We start from the raw sequence: 21993 nt of genomic DNA, 5'->3' as shown, positions 1-21993 counted from the left end.
ATTTTGTATTTGTGCAGAAGGTAATATCCCAGAGGATTTTGTGGTAAGATTTTTCTCAATGTGTCCCTCATTATATACTCTGCAAATTTGATGTTGCTTGACACCAAGCGAATATAAATATAGTCATATCAAAATAAATAAATGGGCAGGTTTGAGATGATGTTAGGAGTATAAAATGCTGTAAACTATCAAATGTACCTTTTAGTTGTGCATTCACTATTTTCAGTACCTACCCACAACTGTAACATAGCATTTATTTTGTAGGGTTGTGCTACTTATTTAAAAAATAACAATAAAATAAAAAGCTGATATAGGAATATATGCTTGTGGACCTCTGTACAATACACATATCTATAATGAGGTGTCAAAATAAATATTGCACATTCATTCATAAAGTTTCCTGGTGAATCTCTGAATGCTGCTCCTTGCTATACAGCACACACTCATTTCAACCGGGCACGACACAGGTGGTAAACAGGAAGCGCTGCTAAAATTATAAGAACAAATTTTTTTTGCCATCCAGCATAATAAAAATATCACTAGTTTACATAGACGCCTTCTTAAATGTTTGATCTGGATATACATACACAAAAGTAGCACTACTGTAGATCAGGACAAATAGCAAAACTTCAATGTTCAAATTTAGAGAGTATTGCAAGTTGCTGAATATTGTGAAATCAAAATGGGTTTTCAAGTTACACGCTCACATTTGATCAGCCCAGTCTTCCTAATCATTACAACAGATCCCTCTCTTATCTTTCTTGATCTTATAAGACAAGTTGGGGAAAACCTGCTTTGACAGCACTCGGAAGTAAATGTCACCCAATGTGTCTTTGATAGATTATTCACAGAATGATAAAAGGAGCGAGGTGACATTATTTGTGATTATGCAGCAGTGTGCAATGTCGTTGCCTGTGTAGTGGGATTGAATGAGTGGAGAAGAAGCAGAATCCAAGAAGCAGAATTTAAGTGAGAAGGAAGGTAGAAAGAAAGGAGACGGGTTATGTTCGAAGCTACAATAGCAATTGGGAAACTGTCCCCACCTTTAGGATCAATGCAGTTCATTTAGTGTCGAGCCAAATTACTTGGTTTTGAGTATTTGTTATCCCTAAGCACATCCATTTTATCCCAGCTCTTTTTCAGTTTGGAAAAATACCCCACTAACCCATCTACTAATGGTAACCTGATGCATGTATGGATGGATACAGGGTCATAGAACAATGCTACAGTGTACCGAGTGGGCATACACTCTCCTAAATAAGAAAGGAGAAGATGAAACGGAATAAAGAAATCAGACGGCTGCAGTGAGCAATGAGTGCAGGGAGACAGTTTACATTATACAGGAAGATTCTACCCTCCCCTCCCCTGCTCGTTTCATATCACCTTGCTTGATTTTCTCTGTTTCTGCATTAACTTACCAGATTTTTCCGTGATTCTGGAACACCACTGACATCCACTGGCTCCCTCTCAGTGGCATTGATGAAACGAGCTTCGGCCACAGCAATGGTACAGATGATATGGGCCCACCTGGTTCAAGAGCAGAAACAGCAATAAAATAACAATTACCTCTGGTCATACAATAGTGAGGCTCTCCAACAACAGATGCCAAATAATTTGATATAGCTTGCATCCCATTACCCATTTAAAATTAAAAGATCTAAAAGAAAAGAACTAAAAGATCCAATGGCTAACAAATGACAAGTTTAAATTGTGAAAGGTTTGACAGTTGGACCTTGAAACATTTTATTACAATTTCCATCATTTCCTATGAAATGCAAAAAAATGTATTTTCTTTTACCATAAAGGACTCACTTGGACCTTACATTTTCAATTGTATAGTGGTTTGGGAGACTATTTATGTATTTTTAATACTATATGTGTTTTTACCATGTGGCTGACCGTAACATACCTGTTGTCGGCGGTAACCTTTAAAGCTCCTCCCCGCAAGTTGCAGAGGCAACACTCCTAAAAAGTACAATACATTGACAAGACAGAAATATGGATTAATTCAGATCAGCTAATATTTCATACATTGGCCTTATGCATTGGCGTTAACGTGGGTTTTGTGGAAGAATGTGACACATACCACTGCCCATGCACCTGCCGCACATCTGGAGCATGTCCATTTTTGGGGGACAGGGTCCGGGTTAACGCCATAACAACCTTTAATAGAGAAAAGTAATGTTATTTAGCTGAATGCCCACTTCATACAACAACTAAGAAACAAGGTAATAAAAGTGTTGCATAACCAGCCCCGCCGCCCCCAGGTTCAATTTTATTTAATTTTAGTACTTACTAGCATGAACCTGCATGCTGCATGAGGAGCAACATAACAAGACACTGGTTCCATCTTCCCCAATGTAGTTGCTCGTGGGGGGAGGCTCGGCACTGCCTGTCCCAACACTAAAGCACATCTCAGGGATTATTGGGCGAGTTCGACTTCCATGACATGGGGTAGTGCGCTGGCCGTCATTTGTATTGGTGGGCTCACTGTGTGGCTGAAAAGACAGGTAGAAAGACAATATAAACTGATGCTATTGACTTGCTCAAATATCACACTTAATTTGTATTTTCTCCAAAAATCCATATTATTGGTCATTCCACACATGTGGGTGGTTATATCTACAAATTATTTGCCAATCTAAAGTGTTGAAAATGGCTTACAGTCTTGGATGCACTTAAATTGATCAAGCCATTTAACAGCATGCCGCATATTTCTTGCACGTCGGGCTTCCCTTAAGTAATGGTTTGAACAAGATAAAAAGCAGAGTCTGAATCTCTAACTAGCACGATTTGCTTTTTATAAAGAAGAGTGTTAACATTTTGAAGGGCTTCCTCGATCACCCATTCTGTGACCTGCCGCTACGTACATCGCTTGAATGTACGTAGTAAATTAACTCATTCACTTCCAGCTGTTTTTTACTGACACAAACCCCTTTGCCCCTGGCTGTTTTACTAGATTTTGTAAGGCCCACAGAATATTGTGTTCTATTGCTATTAAAAACATGGAAACTACACCTAAAGAAAGATTAGAGTCTCTTCTTTCATCAGGAAAATAAAGTATATTTGTATCTATTTCCGTTTTGCAGCAATTATCATTAGAATGTAGCTAAGTTTCGTCAATATTCACATTCCTGGTCAGTGAAAACACTGACAAAAAGAGCTTGTTGCAACATGGCCCTGGCGATCTCTTATACTCTGCTGCCACCTGCTAGCCATTTTTGGGTTTGAATGAGTTCAATACTGATGGAAAAAACTATATATATACTGAATAAACTGTATTTGTATGGATTGGTGACCGTGCAGAAAAAGAATTGCAGAGGTAAGTAGACGATTCATAGCTGTAAGTACGTATCACGTATCAGAATTCTAAATTCAGTATTTCAGTTACTTCTGTGTTCTTCTGAGTGACTGGTGGCAAGATAAAAAAAATCACCATTTTCTTTGCTATAGTAACCATAGTAAAGGCTAATACCAGTGTTTGGCAACTTAATATGTAAAATCATGCGGTGTGTGGAGGTACCTTTTGATATGAACAGAAGAGGGAGCAGACAGCACAGTATGGCTGAAATATTGACACGGCGGAATTGAAGGACTTCTCAGCCAAGAAGTTGCGGGAGCGAGTCTGCCAGAGGTGCTCCTGTTTCTCCATGCTGCTTTCAAGTGTCATGGGCGAAGAAATCTCTGATGATAAATGAATGTGACAAAGTTTAGAATCTGAAACTTGTCAGTTAATTATTAAACAACTGCATTGCATTTTCATTCAGAGAAAATGTATAATAATTTATCAGATGCCCAAAAATTATGTCGAGCAGCGAGCATTCAGCAAGAAAAGCATTGTTTGGGAGTAGGGGACAGCACTTGAGGTATAATTGCTTGAAGGACACAAATAGCAGAGGTTTCAACAACATGCTCCCATTGGGTTGAGAATCAATTTTTCAGTGAATCCCCTGAAGCTACTGATCCAGACAATTTGTCAGCTCTGAACAGCACACAGGAAGATCTCTCAGGTTTCCATTTAATAAGACTTTTCTTACACTTAACATTTTCTGTTGTTCGTTGTCGTCCATCCACTGTTTCTGAAGGACAAGCCACTGGTTGGGTCTCTAATCTCAGATTTTAAGTGACTTTGAAAGCAGTTAGTTGGAGGTCATGATCCCTAGATCAATAACTGCCAGTCAGGATACCAAAACAAAAAAAGAACGGTCATACGGTTTTAAATGTATTAACAATAAAGGGAGATGCAGTCTAGTTTGTTTTTCTTGCTCTTGTTCAATAATGGGGGGAAAACATCCTTTTAATTTCTAATGCTGTAGTGTAGTGGATGGGACAAAGTCTATAGCGAAAAATCAAAGATGAAACAAATAAATGGAGGTGGCTTTAGTAATCAAGGGCAAAGTTGCATTCTGACTCCCTCTATGAGTAACAGTCAAAAATAAACAAAAATCAAATCAACGGCATGATGATACCTTTAGAATCTGTCGGCTCTTGCTTGACAACGGTCAAAGGAGACCGCATGGGTGGTTTGGTAAGCGGATGACGTCTGCTCTTCTTAACCTTTGTCGTCACCTTCTTGTTGGAGTAGCTTGCCTGGCAAATAAACAGTTTTCAGTTTCATATAGGACAAAACACAAGCTATCACATGTAAAAAGGTACTTGTGTACTAGAATCTATATGATAATATATTTTGAAAAATGTAAAATACCTGGTTACAGCTTATTTCTTCTGTGTCATCTGAGATGACAAACCGTGACGCAGCAAACTGTTCAAAAGCTTCTTGAAATCCAGTGATGGCGGTCATTTTCGGCTTTATCTGATCATCTTCTGTCATATTCTCAGTCATGCTCTGCTGCTGGGCCTCTGGATCTGGCAAAGATCAATGGAGGAAAAAACATAGGCTTATTCAAATCTTTGCATGAAGAAAAAAAAAAAGTCAAGCTCTTAACTCTCCAACTCCTTACATTCTTGAGTTGACGTTTCTGTCGCTCTTGAGGCAGCTTCTGCAGCCTCCAGTTCCCTACGCTCCATGGCCTCAAGAGTCATCATGGCCTCTTTGGCAAGACGCTCCTCTCTCTCCTGCTTCCGCTGGGCTTCCCGCTCTTCTACTTGACGCTGGTATTCAGCAGCATTTAACTCAATGCCCTCTTCTGCCAGCACCTTCACCTCCACCAACTTCAGACGGCGGAACTGCTTCATTTTCTGCATGGCCCTGGGACAGTGACGAGAAAGTCAAAACACATATGCAGACAACTTGTCTTTTCTGTGCAACAAGACCCTTTTGGAGTCACGGATGATAAGACTTACCTCCGCAGAAGGTTAGCTCTGTATGTGACACGATGCTCTCTCCAGCGCTCCAATTCTGGACTGCTGAGCTCTGTGATCCGACTGTGGTCCAACGTTAAGATGTCTTTTCCCTGCTTCCACAAATCATAACGATCCGGTTGGAGGCAGCGCACAAAAACATCCATGGAGATCTTCACCATATCCTTACGGCAGGTACACTAAATAACGGAGGGGGAAAAACAACAAACAAACAGATGAACCAACCACTTCAGAAAGTATTGTCGAGCAACTTAAGTCACACCGTTACCACAACTTGCTCGACTCTTCGACCGACTATAGTCGCAAGTTGTGGTGACAGTGGACAAGATTGTCCATTGCTGGAGCTCTCCATGCAAGCAGAGCGGAACTTCTTTGTTCGCAGACCTGCTCACGTGACCATTGAGTTCAACCCAAGACGCGTTTAGAACCACCCCCACATTTGAATACAATTTCGTGCCGACAGGGAGTCTGCAGCATGAAATAAATAAATGTGAGAGCAAAGCGTTTTTATATATATATATATATATATATATATATATATATATATATATATATATATATATATATATATATATATATATATATATATAAATTACATTTATTATTATTATTTTAAATCTCATTTATTATTTTTGTATCTATTTTTACTTTATTTATTTATAGATATATATTAGGGGTGTAACAAAAAACGATTTGAACCGGAAATCCGGTTTTGAGTTTAACGATGCGAGTGCACCGGCACACGGACTAATGAATCTGTCGAAAAATAGCTTGAACCGGCCGATTTGGCCCGGTCAAGACGTTATAAATTGGTTTTATGTTGCTGATACAGCTGCTCAAAACTGCTTTATAAAACAACCAAAACAATCCAGTTGCGATCGATTCAATGCCATGAGAATGAAATATCCTAGATGAATGAGAACATTATTCACAGGCGAGTTGTTGAAACTGCATTTCCTTGACTCTAAGGCTACGTTCACACTGCTGGTCTTAATGGTCAATTATGATTTTTGGGAGAAATCCGATTTTTTGGAGCAAGCGTTCACATTACCTATTAACTGCGGCCTCAGTCTGTCTGCTGTGTGGACGTAATGAGTGCCCAAAGTGACCCGCATGCGCAGAAGAGAATACAACGTCACAATGCTGTGTTTGCGAAAGTAAAAACGTATGGTTTTTATTGGTCGAGTATTTCAGGACCACAGACTTTTATAAGTCCGTCGTCTGGGCTTATTGCAGCGGAGTGATGCAGGAGGAGGTAGAAATAACATTTTATTTTCCCTTTATAGTAGAGTGTGCGGACCCTCACACTCCCCAGTTTGCTTGAGGAGGGGAGGGGCGGAGTTTTTCTTATCTCATTTGAAGTCATCTCTTCGTATGTCAATTCGCACGCGCACCATGAACGAGCCTGACACAGATGCTGCAGTTATGCTTTGGGCCAGAGGTGGCAGTCGCGAGTAAAAAAGTAACAAACTGCACACAGATCCTTTAAAATCGAACCGTCTCTGTATCGGATCGCACCCCACTTATCAAAATGTGTATTGAATTGTCTTGATTGGAGAGATTTACACCCCTAATATATGTGTATTTTGTTGTTTTTATTTCCATTTGTATGTATTTTTTGTATTTAGTTTTTGAATTATATTTTATATATCTCCTCCACATTGAGAGGAGCCAGTCGAAGTGGCTCGGGCATCTGGTTCGGATGCCTCCTGGACGCCTCCCTGGAGAGGTGTTCCAGGCATGTCCCAGCGGCGGAAGGCCCCGGGGACGACCCAGGACACGCTGGAGAGACTATGTCTCTCAGTTGGCCTTGGGATCCCGCTGGAGGAGCTGGTTGAAGTGGTTGGGGAGGGGGAAGTCTGGGTTTCCCTCCTAAAGCTGCTGCCCCCGCGATCAGACCCCGAATAAGTGGCAGTAAATGGATGGATGAATTTTATATACGTTTTTATTTTCACATATTTATTTATTCATATATTTACCGTATCTTTAGTTTTGGTCCTCCATAAGAAACAAGTCAATTTACACACACCACTCTGCCAAATTTGATTGATTAAAAATAATAATAATAATTAAAATCATCGGTTACAACAAGGCTTCAAAATTGTGAATTTTGTGAATCTCCTCTCACAAACGCTACATCTTCAGAATACTGTATATAAATGTCTTGCTGTTCAACAGTGTAATATCAAAAGGGGCACACCAAAGATGAAAGAAAAACATCCAAATGAGAAACACGATTGGGAGAGAAATGGAGACAAGATTAAAACAAGATGGCGGACTAGAGGTGGAGGACAATATTTTATTTCCTGGCTTGCTGTATTTACATTCAAGTTGTATAATTTCCTGAGCTGTGTGGAGGGCCTTGTGTTCAATTACTGAACAACAGAATGTGCCGCTGTACCCACCAAAACAATATCCAACCTACATTGAATTTGGACACCACTTGACTGGCACAAACATTAATATATGTTGTCTTGCAGATGATGATGGAACACTATGTGATGAAGTCAGAGACGAATGAATATTGTTTCTATCATTTGGATGACACTTCAAATAAGATTATTAAATGCCTCTCTTTCTGCTCCCCAACGCAAAAAGTCTCGCAATACTCTGAAATAAGCGCGATCTATCACTGGCTATACAAAAACAAGAATTCCAAACAATTGGCCTCCTTTTCAGACATGGGTTACTTGAGTTTGGTGGATATCAGTCTGGAATGACACTGGATTTATTTGACACAAATTAAATTGTCAGTGTATCTAAATTAATGCTACAGCCTGTCAACTAACCACACAAATCTGATCTATTCTACAATTGAGACTGGAATGTACAGTATACTAGAGTACAAGCAGAAATAGACTACAACCTTTCAACTTAGTGAGTGAAAAAAGGTACAACACAAAGGAAGAGTACAGTTTTCCCTCAAGACCACATGGTTCTATGGAGGTGATCTCAGAGACAATTTTAATTCGGAAACTGCAAATTAAAATAGCTTCAAGTCACATTTGCAATACAGGAGTTCAATGTGGCAAAGGCAGCCTTTAGAGCCTGTAACATGTTTTATGAGCCTCCGCAGTGCAATTTTGATTATTACTAATAGCCCATTTCACCTTTCCCATAATATGAGTGAAGAAACGTCATTGGTTTGATTATGATCTGGATGTCATACTACTGCTGAACAGTACAAACTTGAATGGACAAACACGGTAGAGTACTATATTTTGTTATTTTGTCATTTTCAATGACACACACACACACACACAAACAGCATATTGTGAATCTAAGTTTGCTGTTCAGACTGAAGGTTAAAATCATCTCTGCAATTTGTTGTCCTCAAATTGATCAACGGCCCAAATTCAACTAGGATCTGTTACAGCTCACCTATGAACGTGTGAATATGCACAAGATGGGTGGTGACGCAAACTGAATAGCAAATTGGTTGTTGAAAACAAACTGTGGAATATTATTGTATGATGCTGGGTTTACACTCGTCTGGCCTAAGTCTTCGGTTAGAAAGACTGCAGTGAATCCGGAGGTTTGGTTGAATCACCACAAACCACACTGATGACAGAACACGGTGCTGTTGAATGTTGATGTTAACAGGCTTCCAGCTACAGCCTCCTAAATGTCACAGGCAAACGGCAACTACAGGCTCGTGAATAATGGCGACCGAAACAAGCGGTGGAACGTAAAATAAAGGCAGAAATTGGGTATTTTACATGGGTAACTGTAGAATTGGCGAATCGCACACAGAACTATAGAGAACTTAGTAATTACTTACAGCGTCAAGTACGCACAACAAAGGAGTTAGCATGGGAGTCTGATGCTAGCCTGGCGAGCCACACCCACTTACATCAAAAAGACAGGCGGCCATAGACCGCGATTCGTCTCAGTCCAAAAACAGGACGGCCCAATCAAATTTGCCTATTTGCGTGACGTCGTCTTCGTGAGCAACGTCACTCTTCAGTCATCAAGTTTTTCCCGCAACAACAACGTCATTCACTACTGTCCCTCTTCGGCTAGTAACCATGTTGGATTTTCATTCCGTCTTTGCTCATTGATTTCATCATCAGAAATGTGTGTTCAAAGCATCAGAGTTCAGGCATTGCTTAAAGCATATAGTTCACATTTTCTAGTGTGCTTGGATGTGGTGTGGGTTTGCAGCCGCATATCTGAAGCTTGCTTTTAAGTCACATTTAGGACGACCTTGTAACTTTAGAAAAAAATTGTGTAATTTGGGGGTGCTCAAAAGTCCAAGTACCACTGTAAATTGCTCTTCATTAATCACATCCAATACACAGGTATGTATGACATCGTTTGAATCATTTCACAGAATATTATTGGTTTAGTCCGTGCTGTTCAGGGTGATTCAGTTTCATTAGGCCGCAGAACAGTATGTATGTATGTATGTATGGCACACATCTTGGATCATAACAATCATCAGCACAATAAAATCTTATCAAGGTATACATTATGTTAATGTTTTCATATGGTACAACTAAATAATGCAATTTTATCTGAATCATCTTACCTGAGTAGCCGTTTTGCCATAGTCAACCCAACGCAGAGTGGCAAAGTTTGTGGATTCAGCACAGTTGAAGCCATGGTTGAAGCCAGCGTGGTAGCCATAAGGAAACGTGACCATGAATTCACCTTCATTCTGAGTTACCTGTCCACACAAAAGAAAATGTATTTAGAAGACGTCATACACAACAATTTAACTACAATGTTAATATCTACCCAAGTCAAATAAATAAAGAGTATATCATAAAGAGATGATAATTTAACATCCAATTTCTTGAGTACAAGACATTTTTTACAAATTAATTTTTGCTAATTCATGAAATTTGTTGATTCCCCATCCACTGGCATGTTACCGTTTCTCAGATGGGAAATTTGTTATATTGCTAGATTTATGCTACATTTGAACTTCCCAGTCCTAAGGCTGTGAGATAAGATGGGAGTTGGCAAACAACATTTTTTTTTGCCCCACTGGAACATAGAACCTCTCTTCTGAAGTAATTAATGACTACCATCTGACAGGAGAAACTGTACAGAAAATTTCAACAAAGAATGTGATAAATAAGATGAATGTCAGTTTCCTATTTTGGAAGCTGCTGCTCACCCTGTCAAAGGGAATGCTGTATTTCTTCAGGATAGATGGAGATATCAAAGTCATCTTGTGGCGAAGGAAAGCATCACACCCCTGGGAACTACCAGGGAAGAAACCTGCAAGGGAATACAAATAATAAACAAAAATCACAGTGGTCATATTAAGAAAAATCTTACAAGACAGATCATTTTCTTCATACAAGAAGTAGGGTTGCATGTGAGATGTTGCGCCTCTTTTATGTCTTATGCTGCCCTCATGTGGCGATGTATTGTCAGCATTTTAAAACAAGGCACTCCACTGATACAATAGTGAAGTGAAAAATACCACAACGCAAACACACAAGCAGGAGAATGTCATCCTCTCTCTCACATTACTTTGACGTTTTTACGGGGGTAAGTGGCTGCCCGTGTTGTTGCACTCCAGGTGACAACAGACAGGTCGCTGTGTGTGACGTAGTCCATCCCTGAAGCCGATGTGGCACATATTTCAGCCCATCAGGCTGCAAGGCGAAATGCGTAGAAAGTTCAGATTTTTTAACTTTGGCGAATATGCGGATTTTTGCCGCACCGTCTACCACCGCTCCAAACTCGCCCGTCCGCGGTAAATTGTCTATTTGCAATCATGGTTAAGTTAGCATATCCGCCTCACAGTGCAGAGGTTGCTGGTTTGAATCTGGGCTTCAGCCTTCCTTTATGGAGTTAACATGGTCTTCCAGTGCCTGTGTGGGTTATCTCCGGGTACTCCAGTTTCCTCCCACATTCCAAAAGCATGCATGGCAGGTCAATTGAATACTAATTTGTCCGTATTGCGCTTGAGACCATTAAAAAAAAAAAAAAACCATCATTATTTATGCGGAAACAGATTCTACCTTCTGCATGTTAACCCAAATTTTTCTTTACAGCAATAGGTTGTATTGGCCCCCACTGGTCTAAACACAGCAATATGATTAATATTGTGTTTGTGGAATATGAGCTAATCAGCAAAATGTTGCCACTTGGTGTTGACTGAAAAGGATATCACAGTTGCTCAGGGCTATGGTAACAACAAATTACGGCCAAAAGGTTTAAAAAATATATATATATATATTATTTTTCTGTAAATTATTGTTTTTATCTATTTTTGCAGTTGTTTAAACAACTAATATATGCACAACATTAAAGTGCCGGATCATTAAGAGTAGTAGTAGCAGCAGTGGTACCCACCCCAATAGGGCACAGGATGTCCTTAGGACTCCATTGTATACAGTCACAACCCAGCTGCTCTCAAATCATAAATAGTGCATTACTGCCATCTACTGGCAGTTCTGCCTCATTAGTGTAGAGTAGCATCAGACCTTGCTAGTCTAGCCCTCCTAAGAAAAAAACCAACAACTTGGAAAACATGTTTCGATACTGAACAGGGGTCTGTCCCAAATCTACAGCCAGCACAAATTCGATATGACAGATAGTACAAATCAACACACATTATATTTTTGGGTCCACCTTAGAAAACAAGACAAGGAAATGGGCCCCAATGTCTCATCATCTGTCGATTTGTTGGAGATGGTAAAGGTGAACAATGTAATGACAGAGACAGTTAGTTAACTCAAAACAGTATTAGCTTACCAGTTACCTCTAGAACAATAATGATTTGAAACATTGTCTTTTGGAGCTTAAAAATGACAAATCTATCACTGCACCAGTTCCCCAGTTCCACCTACTACTGCCAAGTGATACAATGTAGGCTATGTGACTGAAGAGCAGACGTAAGAAGGAAGAGATAAGAGCAACAACTGCCATTGTGGCTAATCTGTAACCGGGGTTGCAAGTAACAAGACCATTGTCACAGCCCCATTAGGCAATCCTACGACACTCATAACTGTCTTTTTTAGGACCTCATAAACCGTGAGACAGCCAGCGCGGAGGAAGGGGGCTGGCTTTAATAGGTCAATGGGTGCTTGTTAAATAATGTTATTGGCCCTTTCCTCCCACTTCATACATGCACTGCCAGCTGCTTTGAAAGAAAGAGGAAGGCTGTAATTGGTATCTACCTAAAAGCTCACTGCCAATACCAAACCTGATTACAAAGTTGCTGTGTATATAATTACTGATGTTATATACTGTGCATTTGTGTTTAATTCTAAATCTAGTCCATGGGATAACAAAAGAAAACCTTTTATAACAGCAGATATTACGTACAACAATCTTCCATTGTATCTTTAAAAATCCAAAGTTATCTAAGTTTTTGTGAGTTTTTGCATTCAGAACTCTCGATCATCAACAAGGTGGCAATTATAACAAATGGTTAGTTTCCATCAAGTTAACAAAAAAGTTACTATGTCGCACAATTACAGTTCAGACAAATAAAAGAACGAGACCAAGATATATCTTCTTCTTTTTTTTTTTATCCGCCATTAGTGTGACAAATAACATGGACAACAAAAAAGAGAAATATTTTCAAGAACGGATGTGTTCTTTTATATCCTTCCGCTGACTGATACCTGTGTAACTATGAGGTTCTTATATTATGGAAGCTGGTTGCAGACCATGGCTTATGCTCTAAGATGTGACAACAAACATGTCGGGAAAAGTCTACAAAGACACCTGGCTGCATCCTGCAAGGGAGACCTTTGCAGGCTGGGTCCTTCTAAGGCTCATACTCATGTAGCCTCTGTGGAGCGGATAAACCATGGAAAATTTGGACAGGCCTTCAGTTAATTTGAGCTCAGCCTGTGTGGCCGCAGGGAGCAGAAACGAAAACGCAGCCTGTCAAGCACTCATGAATCTTTGCGAACGACCAATCAGCAACCAGCATCAGGCGGGGGAGGGACTTTACTGAACGTACTGCCATGCTATTGGTATTCACGAACGAGTTATTGGGACATCCCCTATATGACGATTTGTTGGAATTTCATTCTTAGTCACATGTCACTTTGATCAATCACACTGTTCTGTTTCCAAGCACCAAGAAGGACAAACTGTGTGTTTAATGTTATTTAGAATCTTGGATTTTGCAACTCTCTCATCGCCTGCATGACATGACATACAGAAGCTAATCCTCAGAGATCAAAACAGATAAGGGGGGGGGGGGGGGTGAAGATGAAAGGAGACTATGTCACAAGAAGGATGATGGATGGTTTCTATCTATTAGCTGCCTCTACGACTGAATTTTTTATTTAGGATGAAACCAAAATCACACACTATGTAACGCTAAAGTTCACTCAAATTTAAAATAGCTAAATTACAGCAACTATTTTTGGACGCTTTTTTTAAGCAGCTGGGTAATTAAGAGAAAGCCAACAAAACAAATGTCTGTTTTTGATTCATATTACAATTTTTCTTTAGCTTATTCTGCATACTTAAACTTCCTCATCGACAGAAGAAACATAAGTGAAAGGTTTTTACGACTGACAAACAATGCATCACATTGTTGACTGTGTTAGCCACACAGAAATGGAGGGGTAACAATTATTATTATTTTTTTTATTATTCATAATGCTTTTTTGTGGTTTCATAATGATTGAAATATTTTATAGTGAACAGTCCAGGGCATTAACTACCCAACTTGTTATATTACAGACTAATTTGAATTAAAAACAAAAAACAAAAAAAACTGTACATATGGTGTTTCACCTTGCGCCAGTCTCTCCAGCCTTTTGCCATGTTCTGGTGGGATACAATACCTGCAGAGACAAGAGACAAAAATTATTATCGGCTGGTCAGGCAGAACAAAGTTGGTCAGAACATGACCAACTTTTATAGGAAGGCTGGGTCATGTTTAAAGATAATAGCGGCAAAATGTCAAGCAGTAGAATGATCTTCTGTTATTTATTATATTGTAAGTTTACGAAGTTATTATAATTATGCATCTTTTTTAACCGCAAGAGTCACATAAAGCTGATTGCACTATACAATAATATGAGCAACAACTAAAATTGAGGTGTCGCACTGCCATCTATAGGCCCAAGATATAGCTTCAGCTTTCTAACTCTTCACTAGTACTTCATGAAAAGTTGAGACTACTTTTTAAAACAAAAACAAACCATTAGTTTCCTTCTTTTTTTTATTTTATTTTTTAAAACAATGATAATTCTACAGTCGAATGACAGTGGTGTGGCCAGCACATTGGATTGATCTCGATTACAGCAGATTTGCCTTCCTTCAGCGAGACATAGAATCTTTCCTGTAGATATTTTAAATAAATTAAATACCCATTCCAAACATCAAACCAAACTAATCCCATATTCTCACCCTTAAAGCCATTGCTGCTAAGGCAACAGCATGTCTTGATCTTGAGTAAAAAGACTCTCGAGGTCATTTCTCTGTGGCATGTGTAAGGTCATGAGAGGCAACATAACATGCAACATTTGTATTTATTTTTTTTACCCTTCCATACATTAAAACAGAGTTTAAACCAACGAACCACACTTGCACAATCGAATGACTATAAGAGCTGCATTAAACATTTTTTTTAAACTTTTGAAAAGGTAATAAAGCTTAGTTTTGATTTACCCTTTTGGTAGGAATTCATTTAACAATACAGTACATTAATTGTTGTAGTTTGTAGTTTGCAGTGATGCACAAACGCTAGCGGTGGGCGGATTCATCCAACTATTGATTGTATCGATATCAAGTATCAATACTAGCGTGATGGAATGGATTTTTAAGAAAAAACTCCAGACATGACAATGAATAGGGAAACATTTTGTTGCCGTATTTACCATTTCTTAAAAATGTACATTTTGATCATAAAGTCTCTTGTTTAAAAATTAACTTTGTCCAAATTTTGGATTTTAAGATATCTAATGTTGACAAAAAGGAAGCATCACAAAAAAAATTGACACTTACCAATGCGGTGATACATCCACCTTAAATATTTAAAAGTATCTGTATTGGGATCTACGATACTTGCCCTGTATTTACATGGTATCGGATCAATATACTAAAACATGCATTACCGCAAATCACGGACAACTGCACTGCATCATAGTGTTTTACTAATAGGCCAAGTGCGCATTACGTTTGTGCATGCGTGAAAATCAAGTAAAAAAACAACAACAATAATTTGCTACCAAACTTCATTTGAATGGCAGAGATAAGAGTGCGGAACGTGTTTGCGTAACTGCACACCTTAAAGCTTGCAAGCATTGTTTGAACGGCTTTCAGCCTTAAAGTGACAAAACGACAGGTGCAATTGGTGCCATTTTTAACTGTCCTAATGGAGTTTATAGGCAAAAAAAACACCATTGCAAAGCTCGAGAAGACAGAAATGTATGCTTGTAAACGTTCGTTCACTCTTCCCAATTTCCAGACAGAAAAGAAAGCTCCAAACCGGCGTGAAAGTGGCTGAAATGGAAAATTTTCTTTAACACATTTATTTTGTCAATATCCTAAAACCGAGGGAACAGACGGAAGCATCACATTACATGCAAACGCCGGAGAATTGTGCCGTATGATGACAATGACAGATTAATTAACAAGCAATTGAATATAATTAAGGGATGGCATGTTGTGTAAATGTTGGATGTCGCGTGAGGACGAGACAAGCTGGCCGCCTTGAGCCGCGACGCCTACCACGCGCTGCGTGGGCCAATTTCAAAATTATTTTGAAGTTGGCCTCCGCAGCACACATACCTATCAAGCATGATGAAGTGGGGCACTGATAAAAGGAAGAAAGAGGGACTGACCAAGACTTTGACTGGCCAAAATGCAGGTAGTTGATGCTGTAGAGATCCATGTCCTCGGTGTGCCAGGCAAAGGTGGTCTTCCACATGCCAAAGTACAGATAGGGAGTGTTCACACCGTCTATGACGATTCCGCACTCTTGCTCCACCATATCGAGCAGCGTGTTCAGGTGGCCAATGTTCCACTCTTTAATGTCCTGATGACGGACAGAATACATTTTTAAGTGTGTAAAAACAGAGCAACTGAACAAATACAATTATTTTTATAGTCTACATGTTTTGTTTTTTTATGTTTGAGATACCTAAGGTATCCCAGGTGTCATAGGTATACAAATCATATGTATGTAAATTTATGGCCCACCCTGTACATTTGTAGTTAGACCACCAGATGGTGCAACTTGTCAGGGAATGCTGAAAATGAACACTGAATTAGAAGTTTATGTGCCCATGCGTGTTTACTGGGGTGGTTATAATCTCTGTCCTCCCCACTGAACCTCCTACCACCCCCCTCACAATCCCTGAAGGTGTCACACTGCCATCTGTAGGCCCATGATATAGCTTCAACTTTCTAACTCTTCACTAGTACTTCATGAAAAGTTGGGACTACTTTTTTTTTTAAAACAAAACCAAAAAAACATACCATTAGTTTTTATTCCATTAAAAAAAAAAAAAAAAAGATAATTCTACAGCCAAATGACAGTGGTGTTCCCAGCACATTGGATTGTTCTCGATTACAGTAGATTTGCCTTCCATTAGCGAGACATAAAAATTTTCCTGTAGATATTTTAAATAAATGAAATACCCATCCCAAACATCAAACCAAACTAATCCCATATTCTCACCCTAAAAGCCATTGTTACTAAGGCAACAGCATGTCTTGATCTTGAGTATAAAGACGAACAGCACAAGACTCTCATTTCTCTGTGGCATGTGTAAGGTCATGAGAGGCAGCATAGCATGCAACATTTGTATTTTTATTTATTTTTTTACCCTTCCTACATTAAAACAGAGTTTAAGCCAACGAGCCACACTTGCACAATCGAATGACTATAAGAGCTGCATTAAACTTTTTTTTAAACTTTAGAAAATGTAATAAGGCTCAGTTTTGATTTACCCTTTTGGTAGGAATTCATTTAACAATACAGTACATTAATTGTTGCAGTTGTAGTTTGCAGTGATGCACAATCGAATGACTATAAGAGCTGCATTAAACATTTTTTTTAAACTTTTGAAAAGGTAATAAAGCTCAGTTTTGATTTACCCTTTTGGTAGGAATTCATTTAACAATACAGTACATTAATTGTTGTAGTTTGTAGTTTGCAGTGATGCACAAACGCTAGCGGTGGGCGGATTCATCCAACTATTGATTGTATCGATATCAAGTATCAATACTAGCGTGATGGAATGGATTTTTAAGAAAAAACTCCAGACATGACAATGAATAGGGAAACATTTTGTTGCTGTATTTACCATTTCTTAAAAATGTACATTTTGATCATAAAGTCTCTTGTTTAAAAATTAACTTTGTCCAAATTTTGGATTTTAAGATATCTAATGTTGACAAAAAGGAAGCATCACAAAAAAAATTGACACTTACCTTTGGTAGGAATTCATTTAACAATACAGTACATTAATTGTTGTAGTTGTAGTTTGCAGTGATGCACAATCGAATGACTATAAGAGCTGCATTAAACATTTTTTTTAAACTTGATGATGCACAAACGCTAGCGGTGGGCGGATTCATCCAACTATTGATTGTATCGATACAAAGTATCAATACTAGCGTGATGGAATGGATTTTTAAGAAAAAACTTCAGACATGACACTGAATAGGGAAACATTTTGTTGCCGTTTTTACTATTTCTTAAAAATATACATTTTGATAATAAAGTCTCTTATTTAAAAATTTACTTTGTCCACATTTTGGATTTTAAGTTATCTAATGTTGACAAAAAGGAAGGAAGCATCACCAAAAAAAATTGACATTTACCAATGCGGTGATGCATCCACCTTAAATATTTAAAAATATCTGTATTGGGATCTACGATACTAGCCCTGTATTTACATGGTATCGGATCAATATACAAAAATATGTATTACCGCAAATCACTGACAACTGCACTGAAAATGAACACTGAATTAGAAGTTTATGTGCACATGCGTGTTTACTGGGGTGGTTATAATCTCCGTCCTTCCTACTGAACCTCCTGCCACCCCCCTCATAATCCCAGGTAAATCGGTCTAGAGCCACCAGTGCTTAAAATTGTGTAGGAATGGTTATCGAAAAGTGACTCCCACACCCCCAACACAAACCTCATCATAGATAGATCCACTAACATCCGCGCCGTAGATGGGTGACACAAAAGTCAGGTTCTTCCAGTACTTCCTCTCTAGGTCATCAAAGTCTTTATGGCGTGGCGTGCAGTACCTAAAACAGGACAAGCCCCATTAAAAGACATGGAGTTGACAAGGAGCCCTACAGTGAGAAAAGAACAGTCAAAACAATAATAATAAAGAATTTATGTGTATTTTATCGATTGTATCGAATCACTGTCCAACAATTAATGTTTGTTACTTGGAGCCGCCAAAACAAAACAGGGAAAAATCTCGCGGTACTTCCAAAACCTCACGGACATGCGCTGTAAAAAAAACAAAAAAAAAAACACAATTTAACATGTGTAGCCATACAATCGCTCCTGTTTATTTTCTATTGTATTGCATTTGGTTTACAGAAACAACACACATACAATCCCACCCCACAATTAAACAACAGAAAGAGAGAAGCTGGTTGCCTCACCCGGACAAGCCATGTTTCAACCGGACATACTATTGCAGCGGTTATCAACCTCATCATTCAGGTTCTACCAGCAAATATATTTCAATCTGTTTGTACTCTGGAAAACAATAATCAATATTTTTGCCTATGTTCCAACATGTTACACATCAATCTATTAAGTGAACCATAATTAATGTGTGTTTTCTGCACTGTCAATTTGAAATGTCCTTTTTTTAAATAAAGAGATGGAAGGTAACCCATGCTTTTGCTTTATCTGAGTTATTGATTAATTAACAAAATAATAGCCAGATTAGTCAATTTAAAATGATCGTTGGAATTACTATAAGACCAAAACCATACTGGGCATGTGACTGACATTGCAAGGCAACTTAAAATAACTAACATTTATATTTACCAAAACCAAAAAGACATACTCAATACTTGTAATTTAGCGCTTAAATGTTCTGATCAAAAGAATAACATAGTTTAAGCAAAGTTTATTTAAGGGTTGTCATTGGTACACGTCCATCAAAAGACGGTTTCATCACCAGTGAAAACCTCTCATGTCCTTGCCCCAGTTCCATAAACCATATATGTACTCAAGAAGAATATAAAGTTGGCTTTGACTTCCTGTTGTGAGAATGTTAACTTACTTTTTACTGTTGGCCAGCTTGCGGTACTCGCCCACTGTCATGGATTTCTTCTGGATGTTATACTGGGTAAAAAGACCAGACTGACCAGTCACCACTTGCATGATGGGAGCTGGGATCACCATATCCTCAATGGCCTCATAGGATTTCCGTGGTTTCCAACCTTCGGGTGGAATCACCTAGGTGGGAACACAGATATTTAACATTTTCATGCGTTTGTGCTGTCGACTGTAACTGCAACTTTGCTAAATACACATTCGCAATTACATAGGGCTGAAAAACTGAAACGTGTTTAGATGTTGTTCTCACCTTAGCCAAACCGGCACGATGCGCTCCTTCACTCTCCATGTAGACAATGTATTTGGCAAAGTCTTTAAATTCCTCCATGGTCGGACGAAAGGTCATGATCTTGCTGTTGGGGTTCTTGGTGCAAGACGGTGATGGCGGTGGAGGCAGAGGAGCCTGGGGCAGCTCGGAACCAGGGGTTAGGCTACCAGTGGTTTGTGGTTGTGGGGGCTCAGCCTGTGTGGCAGCTGCAGCAGGAAGAGGGTGAGCGGTCACCACTGGCTCAGGTATTGCTGCCAGCACTGGTTCCTGGAGGGGAATCCCGTTTTCATCTGGAGGCAGTGATGCTGGTACAGGGTGAGGGAGATGCATCGCATCCGTGACTACGTTGGCCGCCATTCGTGACGCTTTTAAGGGTTGCAGGTAAACCTGGAGGGGAAAATGTGGACATTCAGAATTTATCATTTTGAAACATGCCAATAAATCTCTTTCACATGTTTCTTAAAGCACCCTCTGATACACAGAAGAAATGTGTGATTTCTGTGATTTTTTTAAATTTATATTATTGTAATCCTTTCATACTAAGAAAAGAAAGAAAAGTGGTCAGACGACTATGTGCAATATGAATTGAAATGTATAGTCAGGGATTTTTCTGTGTTCAAAATTTGGAGGCGGCCGCCTCCAGCTAGAGCGACTGATATCGCTCAAGGCAGTACTCCAGCTGTGTTCAGTACAGCAGCAACATATTTTAACTGTAGATGCAGTGTTGCACCACTATGGAGGCGCTATATCAACAGCAGTGTGTCGGAAATACCAGAAACAACTAACGAAGAATAAACAGATCACGGAGAAGCTCCGTTGCACATACAGATCAGTGGTTGCGCACATGCCCATTTCCTAGTTTCTAGCGAGGCAGAGGCCGTTGCCAAAGTCAAAAAAATGCAGTATATACAATAAACAAAGTTTTACAACAATGCTGGGCAATATTTACAATACGTACAGTGTTTGCTTTTTCCGGACTTGCTGTTTCGCAAATTTTTGGGGGTGCAATTTTGTATTCATTTTTACCTAACCCCAGCGGAAAATGAAGGAACACTGTACTTATGTGCAATGTCAAAGGGACAGTGCATTTTAGAGCCACTGATGATCTATATGGAAAAGTCCATTTAGTTTTGACACATGGTAAACTGTTTTGGGAGAGATATGAGCTTTTGCTATGGAGCTGTATAGTGTTACAAAGAAATGTAATAGGCTGTTTGGCCAAATGAGCTTATAGTTTTAAGAACGTAATTTCTAGAAATGAACAAACCAACGAAGAAAAACTAATATAATGTTTTTGCATATTGAGAATATGATGTGCTTTTGTGCATCTTTTTGCACCGCCCTGTCCGAGTGGGCGCTCTCCTTCGGTTAATGATCCTTCCGTAGGTGAACCTACGGAAACCTTGTTAAAACTTTTACTTCCTCTAGATAGTCAAGTTTGATTGCGTTGTTGGTGCGCCGAGCCCATCCAAGGACCTCACTAAACCATCCAATCGGTAGTAGTGACGGGCAGTGTGCATAAAAGGCAGGGACTTAACACGTTCTTATAACCCAAACTGACTGGGAATTCCTCGTTGGTGGGGAAATAATTGCAGTCCCCAGTCCCTATCACGAGCGGTGTTCAGGGGGTTACCCGCGACTCTCTGCGCAGGGCAGGGGCACATGATGATCCACTCAGTGCAATTTAACAACTTTTTCATTTATTTTCAGTTATTTATCGTTGTTAAAAATAAACATTCAAGGAATGCTGATGTGATTTAAAGGACGCTTAGGGACAACATAATCATAACTTTCACAATGTCGGGAACTTGCAAACGCACCAAGCCGTTCTGCACAATAATCTTTTTCTTCAATTATAATGCATTAAACTCATGAAAAGCTAAAATCAAAATTTCTATTAATTGCCTAGCCCTGTCCGATATGAACAAGAAAACATGTATCGTATTATAGGACACTGCGTCTAAAATCTCTAAAGCAATCCCTTCCAGTCAAAGGCTCCAGTACTTCTTTCCAGCAGCACCCCACCGAATCCAGCATGCAGAGCCCACGTGATCACAACATGTGCTATTGTGCTAATAAGGTGGCAAGAAGTTAGAGTGATGTTGGCAATGTGGCAGTGTTTTTCATCCTAAAAAATTGCCAT

At 39.2% G+C, this 21993-nt stretch overlaps 1 protein-coding gene across 1 annotated transcript in view; it reads right to left on the bottom strand.

Annotated features, from left to right (window-relative positions):
* kdm4b (lysine (K)-specific demethylase 4B) overlaps positions 1 to 21993 on the bottom strand; it is a 33106-nt gene that overhangs the window by 5807 nt on the left and 5306 nt on the right. The window contains exons 2-17 of the mRNA XM_086089548.1: positions 19833 to 20237; positions 19527 to 19702; positions 18411 to 18525; positions 16101 to 16294; positions 14047 to 14096; positions 10448 to 10551; positions 9854 to 9991; positions 5305 to 5501; positions 4962 to 5209; positions 4706 to 4866; positions 4470 to 4590; positions 3524 to 3684; positions 2297 to 2498; positions 2087 to 2163; positions 1910 to 1965; positions 1419 to 1527 (exon numbers count right to left, since the gene is read on the bottom strand). Coding sequence (XP_085945674.1) covers positions 1419 to 1527; positions 1910 to 1965; positions 2087 to 2163; positions 2297 to 2498; positions 3524 to 3684; positions 4470 to 4590; positions 4706 to 4866; positions 4962 to 5209; positions 5305 to 5501; positions 9854 to 9991; positions 10448 to 10551; positions 14047 to 14096; positions 16101 to 16294; positions 18411 to 18525; positions 19527 to 19702; positions 19833 to 20207 — 2484 coding nt within the window. The 5' untranslated portion in view covers positions 20208 to 20237. The remainder of the gene's footprint in view (positions 1 to 1418; positions 1528 to 1909; positions 1966 to 2086; positions 2164 to 2296; positions 2499 to 3523; positions 3685 to 4469; positions 4591 to 4705; positions 4867 to 4961; positions 5210 to 5304; positions 5502 to 9853; positions 9992 to 10447; positions 10552 to 14046; positions 14097 to 16100; positions 16295 to 18410; positions 18526 to 19526; positions 19703 to 19832; positions 20238 to 21993) is intronic.

Source organism: Leptonotus elevatus, chromosome 11, assembly GCF_054856555.1.
Source record: "Leptonotus elevatus isolate MCC_2025b chromosome 11, RoL_Lele_1.0, whole genome shotgun sequence".
Taxonomy (NCBI): Eukaryota; Metazoa; Chordata; class Actinopteri; order Syngnathiformes; family Syngnathidae; genus Leptonotus; species Leptonotus elevatus.
This window is presented reverse-complemented; position numbering and strand designations above follow the sequence as displayed.